The 12,386-nt window shown below is 32.4% G+C and overlaps 2 protein-coding genes across 3 annotated transcripts in view; one reads left to right on the top strand and one right to left on the bottom strand.

Annotated features, from left to right (window-relative positions):
- Positions 1-1,273: 1,273 nt before the first annotated feature.
- LOC129950785 (uncharacterized) lies at positions 1,274-1,765 on the bottom strand. Its single transcript, XM_056062703.1, has one exon. It carries the CDS (start codon positions 1,763-1,765, stop codon positions 1,274-1,276), a length of 492 nt encoding a protein of 163 aa, XP_055918678.1.
- A 3,673-nt stretch (positions 1,766-5,438) lies between these two features.
- The window catches only part of LOC129952275 (reticulon-1-A), a 71,659-nt gene continuing 64,711 nt past the window's right edge, over positions 5,439-12,386 (top strand). For both annotated transcript variants that reach the window (XM_056064784.1, XM_056064783.1), the window contains exon 1: positions 5,439-6,949. In XM_056064784.1, coding sequence (XP_055920759.1) covers positions 5,776-6,949 — 1,174 coding nt within the window. In that variant the 5' untranslated portion in view covers positions 5,439-5,775. The remainder of the gene's footprint in view (positions 6,950-12,386) is intronic.

Genomic DNA, 12,386 nt, shown 5'->3' with positions numbered 1-12,386 from the left:
GATGTATTTATTAAAACCCCAATTTAAGGTTGTATTCTATTGCAATTATAGTATAAATGATATGTCAAAGCAAAAAATGCTGTTATATCTTCAAACTTTGGATGTAAAAAATGTGACCGTTTCTTTATCCAAACGATATCATTCCTAAAAATTCTTGTCGCTTAAGTCAAATGAATTAAATCGTGTTTTGCATATTTTTCTTTTTCTTTTGCAGTACTGCAAATAACTTAAACTCCTCTAAGAAATCCATATTTTCTTCAATTCCGGTATCAATCGACATTTTTATTTGATACTTGATATAATTTCAGCTTTTCAATTCACAAACAAAAATCAAATATGACATTTGGCTGTGATAATTGCAACTCAAACACAGCAATTGCTATGTTTATTATTTAAACCACAGATTAAATCCTAAATTTTGGTTTAAATTTATTTATGAATAGCCTATCTCTGGATTTGATTACTAACAACTAAGCAAGAGTTTAGCAAACATGTATGAATATGCCCCATTATGCTTGACTTTTAAAGATTTTTTGAAATTCTCATTTAAAAGCTTTTCAAATTGCTGCTTTGTTCTATGAAAAGTAAAGTGTCTCCTGCTTATTTTATTTGAAACATAATTTAATGAATTTTTGCCTAGAATTTTATAAAAAAATATTGAAACAAGTGTTGCGGCAAAATGTATATTCTTAAACTATGTATTTAAAAACCAAGTTTCCCACAACTATTTTTAGATACATCATACTTAAAAAAAAGAACGCCGATTAGTTAGTAGCACTTCATCTGGAATTTAAATTTGTCATGTAAATAATTTGGAAAACCATTTTTAGAATTTAAAGAAGCTCAAGTAAAAGTGTTAACAGTTTGCAGATTCAGGAAAGAATAACAAATTGATTTCTATACGTAAAAATAAAACAAACAAATAAACAAAATGATTAGCTGATGAAAATCAAATTCTAAAGTTAAATAAAAAACAGGTTTTTTTTTAACACCATCACTGAATTAGATAACACCAAAGCTTAGTCGAAGAGCAGAAGAACAAGTAATATGCTCGGTCCAGGAAGAGCCTTAGTCAACAAATTAACTGTTATTTCTTCAGTGCTGACGTATTTTAAAACAATTTTTCCTTCGTCAATTTTTCTCGTATTAAGTGATGTTTAACATCAATGTGTTTGGTTCTTCCATTAAATGGGCTGGCTAGAGCCAAGCTTATAGCCCTTTTGTTACCACAACGAATGATAGTTGAATCTAATGAATTTGGAATTACCTCTCTCTATAGGCTTATCAACCAGGTTGTTTCTTGAGTCGCTGCTGTTAGTGCCATATATTCTGCTTCTGTCGTCGAGATGGCGACTGTTGGCTGTTTTTTTGAATTCCATAAGATTGCACCATTATGCAGTAAGTAAATGTAACCGGTAACGGATCGTCTCTCATTTGAGTCACTAGCCCAAACGGCGTCGCAAAATCTGGAAAAATTACCTTCCCCAACGGTACCAGCTAGTTTCATATGAGCTGTTCCTTTTAGACAGCGAAAAATGTGTTTTACTGCTGTCCAGTGGGCTTTTCGCGGGTTCTGCTTGTATCGACTGACTGTACTTACAGCAAAACTAATATCAGGACGTGAAACTTGATGCAAACATAAGACAGCTTCTTGATAGGGTACATCTTTCATTTCAGCACACTCCTTTTCGTTTTGTGGGCACATCTCCTTTGTCAACTTTTGGTTAGCATCTAAAGATGTTTTCGCTAAATTACAATCCAGCATATGGAATCGATTAAGAATTTCATTTATGTATAACTCTTAATCCAATAAAATTAAACCTCTTTTTCGATCCCAGTTAATGTGAATTCAAAAGAAAAAACGGCCTTTCATATGTCTTTCATTTTAAAAGCGTTTTGTAAGTTCTTTTTTATTCCAACCTGATATTTATCGTTAGTATCTATGAGAAAATCATCTACATAAACTGTTAAATACAATAGTTTCCCCTTAGATAATCTATAATGAATACAGGGATCGACTTTAGATCTTGTAAGGCCAAATAGGCTTTTGTCATTAAAGAATTCTGGCTGTACCATACAAATCTCTTCGTTTAGATCACCTTGTAAGAACGCGCTCATTGCATCCATTTGATCTATATCGAGGTTGTACTTGGGAATATTTATGAAATACACTGGAAAAATTAACTGCCAAAAGTTTTAGAATTTGCCCACTACGCGAAACAAACGTGAAGTTAGTAAAAATCAACATTGAACACTCCGTTAACTCGTTTCATATACTACTCTGAGATCATAGAGCATGATACGGGCTAGCTCTGATTGAAAGAAGAAACACAACCCGGACGCTCTTATATTTATTCTTTTATAAGGCGTAACACTTTATCAAAAAGTGAAAATCGAAAAAAGAGATTGACACAACAACTTTGACAACTACTTCATACTTTTTAAAGCAACTTGGTTTTAAATGGTCGCATTCACAAAGCTAGTGGCTACGTAGTCAAGGGATTCTGTTTGGCTAAATCTAACTACAAAAGTAATTGAAATTTCGTTTCCGACGTAGTGTACAAATTTCGGCTACAAAGTTAGTGCACACGGGTTTTGACGTTTCACAATCAGCTGCTCGGTAAGGACACAAATATAAATTAATCATATTAAATCTTATATTTGGTTTCATTGAATTTAAAAACAAAAAAACTATTTAAAGTTCTGAAAACACAAATGTTTCTTATTTTATATATTTGTATTTGTCATTAATATGACAGTTATGGATTTACTAGCTTCGAAGTGAAATTTTGCATTTACAAAGCTAGTTGAATTTCGACTACGTAGCCCCTAGCTTTGCAAATGCGCCCCGTGATTTTGGATAGCAACATCGACATCAACGTAAGATTTTAATCCTAAATTTGATGTCGCTGTGCAAAAACTGCATCTTATAAAATTTGTTAAACAAAATAAATGTTTGAACGACAAAAGGTCTTATAAGAAACTTGGGATCAAATTTGTTTTTTGTGTATTCGTTTTTATGCTGTAAAAATCGGTGTTGCTTCTATACAAAAGGTGCAAGTCTGATAAGAAACATTGGTATCAAATTTTTAAATATTTTGTTTGTTCGTTTTTATGCTGTCAAAATCGGTGGTGCTTCTATACAATCAGAAAACTACACATTTTGTTTGTAGATTCGTCTATTCTATTCAATTCAGCAAACTTGCCTTTTTATATGACGAACTCCAATTTTCTTCAATAATCCGAAAAATGAGTTTGAATATCAAAAGAAGCTTGCCTAATATTACTTGAGGTCTTTTTTTGTGATCGGTCCTATGATCTGAAATTGTATGGTACAAAATCAAACAAAATTTTGTTTTCTTGGTTTACATTATTGAGCTGTCAAAATGTAGGGCTCTCTCAGAAAATAAATAGTAAGTACCTATTTCGTGTGTTTATTTCATGCCTTACTTAAATAAAATGGATAATGAGAAGTTATTTCTGAAAGAATGTGTTCGAAGTCGACAGGAAGAGGACGTTTGCATTTTTACACAGTGTTAAGTAGTATTCACATGAGCGCGACCAACGAACGACGAATGAAATACAAAATGCGAGTTTATATACGTTTAAAAACATATTTCCACACAAATTCTTAACAAAACGATAGCAATATAGTTTCAATTTGATTTATGATACATACTTTCACTTTTCATTATAATATATTAATAAATTTAAGAAAACAAATTTATTCGTCGCGAAAAAAATTATAGTTGATACGAACTGTCAAACTTTGTTCGCGTTCCACATTATCCACACTAGCAACGAATAAAATAATCGCGCGTACTTAACCTAAAAATCATTCTTGTTTTGGTTTCGGTGGTGAATGATGTTCGGCTGTGGCTTCGTTCGCGACGAATTAAAAACTCTCATGTGAAAGAAACGTCAAAATCGACGAATATTCGTTCATTCGTTGGTCGTTGGTCGTGCTCAGGTGAATAGTACTTTATTATTACAAAATTAAGGTTATATTTTATTAGCAGATGTTTAAAGACAAAACGTAATATCTCCAGCTGCGTACTACCCCTTAATTTAAAGATATTATCTATACTTGAAATTGTTTATAAGTTCTATTGAGTTCTCCCAATCGCACACTTTTTTCGTCTATATTTGTCATTTTATTTTTAATTTTGCTTCAATGTTTTATTCGGGATTCAACAATTTTAGCTTACAAATTTTATTGAATTACAGTAAAATATTCCACCTTTTTGGCCATGTTTGTCCTTTTGGAAAAAATATAAATAATTTTTAAACGGCATATCTTGTTTTTTTTTTTATACATCAAACAAACTAAGAACATTATGACAAAGTTTGACAAATTATACAAAATACAAAAATCAAGTGCAAAAGTTTCTTCATATTTCCTCTGTACTTATAAAATGGCACGTACCGTTAATGGAAAGATACCACCAACGCGAAGTTGACTTCTAGCAGTCTAGGAGGCATTTAACTTCGACTGACAACAATTTTTTTTACCAAAAACACAATAATTAATAATTTATAAGCAGTTTAAAGTCAACCTTTAATTGTATAAATTGTCCTTAATCCCCCAAAGTCAAGTTCGAGCTCTTTAAGATGCCGAATAACGTTGATTCAGACCGCCGATTTAACCTTTGGGTTATGTACTTTAACTTTAAAAACAAATAATTCGTATTCATGCACAAAAAATCCCATTTTGCAATTTCCTAAGTAAAAACATGACCATATATTTTAATGGTGAATGAGAAGCTTTTACTGAAAATCAATGACGATTCCAGAGTTGGGCCTAAGATATTAAGGATATGAACACCTGAATGAGCTGAATTTTCATTTTCATGCATTTCCTTTTTTTCAATTTCCTTTATTTTAGACTAAAACATATTCAAATAACCCCATGCTTCCCTTCTACATATTTAACTAACTACGCCCTTGGAACCGGAATCCTAAATTCACGATAAATTTCTGATTAGAAATAAACTGGAACATAGCTGATTAAGAAAAGTTCACCCAATCACTTCCAATTACCTTTTCCAGTTAAGACCGAATATATTTTTCTCACTCTATCGCACCTATATCTATCTACAAATAAAACCTTTTCATTCAAAAATCAAAACGCTATCTCATTCACTTACATTTATTTTCACTCCAACAAAAAACCAAATACTATTTCCAGCTCTTTCTCCAAAACAATAATCGACCGGCGCTTTTGTGCAAAAAGTTTTTTTTTCTTCTTCTTTTTCCCGATTTTCCACACAACACTCACTCACATTTCGCAAATGAGAAAATGAACTTTCTGTCGATATACTAACAGCAGCAGCACCAGCACCATTCCCCCACTTCTCACTCCCCCACATGCACCTAAAGCACAAAAGGCAAAGCACACCAAACAGAAACAGGCCGACAAACGACGAACGGAACGGAGCGGAGACCACCGCACCGCTGATGTCTTGTGAGTAAGTTGTTCATCCACAGAAACTGAATTCATTCCGTTCTTGTTCGTTGACTGCAAAAGAGTTTCCATCGGTTCTTCCACTTCCATCATCATCGAATCGAGAATTAAATTTCAAAAGAGAAAAATAACTTAAATAAGAAAAAAAGGAAGAAAAACCAACCAAGTGCGAAAGACTAATTAATTAATTTAAATTTAAAAAAAAGTGATAAAAGCTCAGGAGCAAACAAATCACCTGTGTCCATATCCGTATCCGGAAAAATCAATCAACCTTAAATTTAAACAAAAAAGAAACCTTTCCCACAACAACCATGGACTTCAATTTTTCTGAATTGAAGCAGGATACCCACAAAGCTATGGACAACCCCCTCGATCTGAATTTAGGGGTTGATAACAAGGCAAAAACTGCTGCTGCTGCTGAACCTGACCACTCCCCAAAAGAGGGCTCCGAAGGCAAAAAGTCCACTGGCAGTTCGCTGGACGACGACTGGCTAGTGCATGTTGATGATTCCAAAATGACCGAACAAGCAGCTGATGATTTTGGTGACTTCATGACCACCGCCAAGCACAACATCGCTGCTGCATCAACTGACTTTGGAAATGCCTTCAACGAAAAGTTTGATAAGGCCGAGAAGGCCGGAAGTAACTTCATGTCTGACATGACCAGAGATTTCATGAATGCTGAACGAGGTATGTTTGGATCTGCTCCAGCTCCAGTTCCAGCTGAACCTGCTGCTCCAGTTGTTAACCAAGTTGACATCAAACCAGAACCAGTAAAAGAACCATCACCAGCAGTACCATTGATTCCAGAAGCAGTAGCTCCTAAACCTGCTGCTGCACCAATTGTACCATCAGCTCCGGTACATGATGACGAATCCGATGATGATGATGAAAAGCACTCATCAGTGAAAAACCAAGACGAACAGAAATCATCTGGTAAATTCTATGATGACTTCGCCGATAATGATTCTCCATCGATATCCTACAATCCATCGCCGATCAAGAAGAATCCAGTGGCCACAGCTCTCAAGGAGCAGGAGAACGAGAAATTCATCTCGTCTGAGGATCTACTCGGCGACTTCAAGGACGAACGCACAGCAACTCCAGAATTCATCCAATCGACCGCTGCTCCACACAATCCAGCTTCTTCCGGTTTGGCTATGGAAGATGCCAGTGATTTGTTGGGAAATTTCACCAAGAGTACACCTGCAGTTGCTGAGGTTAAGAAACCCGAACCCATTCATCAGGAACCAGCTGCTCCTGAACCCATCAAACCAGCTCCAAAAGTTGAGGAAATCAAACAGAAGGAAGTCACACCACCACCATCGCTTCCTAAGGCTGCACCTCCAGTTCCAGCTCATGCTCCAACATCGTCAGTTCCTCCGGCTGTGCCAGCCAGGAAAGCTCCAACACCCAAGCAGTCTCCAACCTCTGCAGGTCCTAAGATTGTCTCGGTGGAAGAGATTTTCTACAAATATGGTCTAGGTGAGTTTTTTTCGAACCCCACTGAAAAATTACGTCATTTTTTTTTTGTTTTAATTTTTTGACTGGCCGAGAGACTTCCAAGGTCAGCAATCAGGTTAGCCTTCTATTCATAATTGTTATCGTCGTCATCATCGTCATCGTCACCTGGTTTTGTGTCTTGTCTTTTCTTTTCTATATGCGTTTCTATTTGTCTAATCGTTGTGTTGGATTAAATGAGTCATTTTTCTAATCATTAAAGCTGTGGGTCACTTGGATAACTCTCTGGCCGGTCAAATTGTTGTGTTAAAAATGTATATTTGTTCGTGTTCATGTTCATAATTTTTCCATATTCATATAAGTTTGAAATTTATATTTTTGTTTGCCATTTGCCTGTGCCTCATTGGCGACATCGACATTGACTTGATTTCGTGCTCGTGATTCACTTTCTTTGGTTTGTCATCTTTTTGTTTTCGTTTGTATTTTTTGCATGCAACTAATCAGCCAGCAGTAGCAGCAGCAACAAAAAGTAGTAATATTATGACGAAGTATGTGCAAATGTACAAAATGTGTACATTTTATCAACGTGTGAACTTTAAAAAGCTCCACATCCAAAACACAAATGTTATATAGGAATTTTTTTTAGACTCGGAAAGTTTTTGTTGATATTTGGTTGTTGTTTCATCTTAATTTAGAAAATGGTCTCACAATTTTTTTTTTTTTTTGATTTTGTTTGCAAATTTACTTCCAAATTTGTTAGTCATTCTCATTTAGGCATGTGAAAGGATAGAGAACAAACGAGGGCTAGAGCTTTGATTGCATGTGATTAAAATTCTGTAGATGTGCGTCTAGTCAGATATTTTTATTTTGATGATTTCGATGAGGATGAGAATGAGCTGGTTCAAGTGTAGATTCATGATTATAACGATGATGAAGAATCGTATTTTGTGTTTTGTATGATTTCACAATAAGAGGATTTGCTATTTTTTTTTCCGATACAGAATACAGTCAAAGCCGTTTATTTGATGTGTTATTTTTTGTATGCGCAGAATTTGTAACTGCGCCAAAGTTAACTATAAAGTAGGTCCGATATCTATAAATGACTTCATTTATTAGAAACAAAATATAAATAATATTATGTCAACAAAATTGGAATGGGTTGGTCAATTTTGAAGGGAGGATTAATATCTGGCAAAATTAATTTCTAATTTAAAAATTAAACAAACATTGTTCGTAATGGGAAATCAGATGAAAAGTAAAAGAGAAACTGGGATGCAACCCACGCTGATAATTTCCCATCTACATACACTCCCTGGCCATATTATTAGACGCACTTTAGATTTTATGCAAAATCTTAATTTCCACCTATTTTAATCAGGTTTTCGAAAATTGTAATGCATTTAAATTATTTTGTATGCAGAATATAAACTACCACCTAAAGTAACAGATAAAAGAATTTTTTTTAAATTAATATTTTCAGTTTTGTTTTTGTTATTTTTGTAATTTTTTCAATATTTTGTTGAACCTCTTTTTGCTTTAATAAGAGCCTCAATTTGACTAAGATTAATAAAATATTAATAACACTACTTTGTGTGAGATGCATAAAACTTGAAGTCAATATCTTTCCTTTTCTCATAATACTTGAGTCGAAAACTATTTCGTATCAGTTTTATAAATAAGAGATTTTCTAAAAAAAAATAACCCAAATGTTAGCTTAAATGTTTTGGATACGATAAAATAAGTTTGATTTGAATATCTAATTTTGATCCCCAAATTTTCACTGGAAAACCAATTTTTATAAATTTTAGTAATATTTTTTGAAAGTTTGAACAAAAAAAATTTCCAAAAATGTTATTAGCGATTAGACAGGTTCAGGCAACATAAGGGGCTTCATTCTTTGAACGTTCAATTTTACCAAAGCAACTAATTAGTTTTTCAAGTGTCATAAATTTCAAATTCAGAACTTTACTTTGCAAACCTTTACTTTAAGTTCATAGTACAAAAAGAACCAAACACATTATTGTCTACACAACACTTCTCAGGCAAGCTACAAGTCCATTACGATTTGTATTTTGTACTGTAAAGGAACATTTCTTATTTTATTTTCCAAATTGTCAAGGAAACCTTTTACACAAAACATTAAATGGAGATGTGAAAAAAAAAATGAATCATTGAGTAATAAAGTTCAGCTGTCATTTTTATAGAAAAAGACTTGAGTTAGGAAGAATTTTCTTGACTAACTTTCCAGTCAAAATTTGCATTAAAGTTGCCTTAATTGGAAGGTCATTTTTTGGCAGCTGGCCAATCAGATACTTGAAACTTGCCTAATTTTCAAGTCCCTTATGTCGTCTGAACCTGCCCAATACCTTCATTTCGAGATATTTGAATCAAATATCAGATTTTACCAATTTTTCGTAGCATTAATTTGTTAAAATAGTTTGAAGGCAATATCAGTCATTTTTGCCTATATACCCAGGTTAAAAAGGACCCAGGTTAAAAAGCAAAAATAAATATTACCCAATTTTTTTAAAGTCTTTTCTGAATTTTTCAATATTACTATCTGTAAAACTAAATTTATTTAAAGTCGATATCTGTACTGATTTTTGAAATATGAACGTATTTTTTCAAAATCAGATATAGATAAATCCATGGATTCCATGGAAGAGGAAAATCAGACAATATTTTAGCACTTGAAACTTTCATGTTTGTTGGGTCCATTTTCCTTTCAGAAATTGAAGAAATTATAATTAATCACCAATTGAATATATTTATTTATTAATGTGAATATTAATTAGAGATCTTAACATCTACAATTAGATTACTAAAGGTCGAGAAAAAATAGACGTAATAATATGTTGCATTAAGTGTTTAAAATAACAAGTATATAAACATGGTTTTTTAATTGATTCGAAAAGAACAAAAGTATATTATTTTTCAAAGTGTCTCTGTTTATATGAAAATTAAAATCAATATGATTTGAAATGATATTAGTTTCTGTAACACAGCGAGTTAATGGTTCATTACAAGCATAGTTTAGCCTATGTTCCTTTTCTCCGAATAAGCAACGTATCTTATTTGACGCGAGGGAGCATACAAATCTATCAACGATAAAAGGAAAGGGCATTTAATATGATGGGACAAAATGTCACTTATAAACATTACTGAAAACATTTTACTTCTATTTTCATGTGACTGAGGTCCAAGAAGTTTACATCTAGTCGAGTACGAATTATAAACCTGGTAATTTTTTTTTGGTAATTTCAATTCTTTTTGAATAAATATTGTAGAAAGGATTCCAAATCACACAACAGTATTCTAAGTTTGATCTAACATAGGAGTTAAATAGAGATTTAAGGACAAAATGATCCTTGAAGTCTTTCGAATTACGTTTAATAAAACCTAGCATTGAATTGGATTTATCTACAATATATTCTATATGCTTGCTCAAGTTTAGTTTTGAATCAAACAATACACCAAGGTCCTTTTTCTCCAAAACTCTTTAAAGAACAAAGTTATAAACTTTGTAATCAAAAGAAATTTTGGAAATAATGCTAAAAAAGGAAAAAAAAATGACATTTATTAACGTTCAAGAATAATTGGTAAGTTGTACACTATTCTGTTAACTTTTGGAGATCATTTTGCAAAAGAATACAATCATTTAAAGAATGTATGCATCAAAAGTATGTATGCAATAAAAGTCTACTAGAATTTAAGAAGATATCAGCCAGGTCGTTGATGAATATTAAAAAAAGAAGGAGACCAAGATTGCTTCCTTGCGTGACACCCGTGTCAAAAATTTCAGATTCCTATCATTGAAACAAATCATTTAATTTTCATTTATGATGAAAATTTTTGACACGCTATCATTACAAATTTCTGTAAGTGGACGGAACAAGACGGGGAATCAAGCATTTCCAGATTATCATTAAAAATTTGAGGTTAGAGTTGACCATTGAAAGTAACGCTGACAGGTGGGAATACAAAGAAAACGAAACGCTTTTACTGGATTGATTATGTTTGAAAATATGAAATCAACAATCAGCTGTTCATTGAAAACGATTTGCTCATTAAAAAATAAGCGTCCAGTTATAGCTATCATTGAAACCAATAATTGGAATTTTTTTGACAGATTGGTTATAGCTTTCATTTCTATCATTGAAAGGAAATGTTCTTATTGGAATCAAACATTTGGGGTTAGAAGGAAATCAAATGTACATTTTGACCTTTTTACCGCAGTAAGGGTAAAAAAAAAACACTTTTAACTCATTCGTAACTGATAGACCGTATTCCGTAATCGGCATCTATGTAAAACAAATAGGTAAATCAAACGTAAACTTTAATACCGTTCAAACGTTGTTAACTTTATCCTTCTTTCCTTTGAAGGTAAAAGAGAACTAGAAAATTGTGAAAAACATTTTGAATTATTTTCAATAAATAGAATCGAAAAAATATGATGAGACGTGAAAATGAACTACCCGAAAAGGGAGACAATTTTCGAGGTTGTAAATAAAACATAGGTCGAGCAAACCTATGAGACATTTTGTTGAAAAATTCCGTTGATGACATTTAAATTCCTAATTGGCTAGTTTATATTTATAAGTTGAGTATTAAAAAATGAACACAATTCATTGTTCATTTTTAGTTAGGAATCAAAATAGTTTTCCATTTCTTTTCTTAATTTTAAAATTTAGCTATAAAAAGGTCTTGAAAAATCGAATACTAAAAATTCTACTCTCGGATTTCGGCAAATATTCAGTTTTTTAGTTGTCAATTGAAATTTTGATTAAAAAATGCACTTTCAAGATTTATTGTTATCATTTTGATAAAAGTTATAACCTTTTGAGAGCAAAAAATAATCTCCTTTTTCTTATTTAAAATTTCAATCAAGTGGGAAAAAACGGTTCGTTGGATTATATTGAAATATTGTAGGGTTTTTGTTAACATATTGAACTGTAAAAGGCACACTTAAATTAACGATATTTGTTTTTAAGTTTATGGTTGCCTTTTTTTCGAAATCTTAGCCAATCCTTGTAGAAAATATTTGAGCCAAAGGTTCCTGTGTCAGGATTGTTTCTTTAAGTTACATCCTGTTAAAAATTTTAAAGTGGCAAATTAAATGGGATATATAGTAATCAGTAAATTTACTTCATTAAATTACATGTATCAAGTAACCTGGAGCTTTTCGCCTCCTTCTTCCTGTTAATGGTTTTCAGTAATTTTTGTAATGATGCCATCTTAACAATACAAAATTGAAAAGCAATCTGTAAAACGAAAAGTAATTTTGTTGACATTTTGTAGTCAGCCATAGCAGCAAGTGTACACGTATTCTCATAAAGTTAATGTTTTCTTTGTCTTGTTAGTTGACTAGTTAAAGACTTTATAAGCATTAAACAAAATATATATAATAGGTTCAGATTTGCACATCAGTTAAGCTGACTCGACTGTCTTGGCATTTGTATTT

The sequence above is a fragment of the Eupeodes corollae genome, chromosome 3 (genome assembly GCF_945859685.1).
Source record: "Eupeodes corollae chromosome 3, idEupCoro1.1, whole genome shotgun sequence".
NCBI classification, from domain to species: domain Eukaryota; kingdom Metazoa; phylum Arthropoda; class Insecta; order Diptera; family Syrphidae; genus Eupeodes; species Eupeodes corollae.
This window is presented reverse-complemented; position numbering and strand designations above follow the sequence as displayed.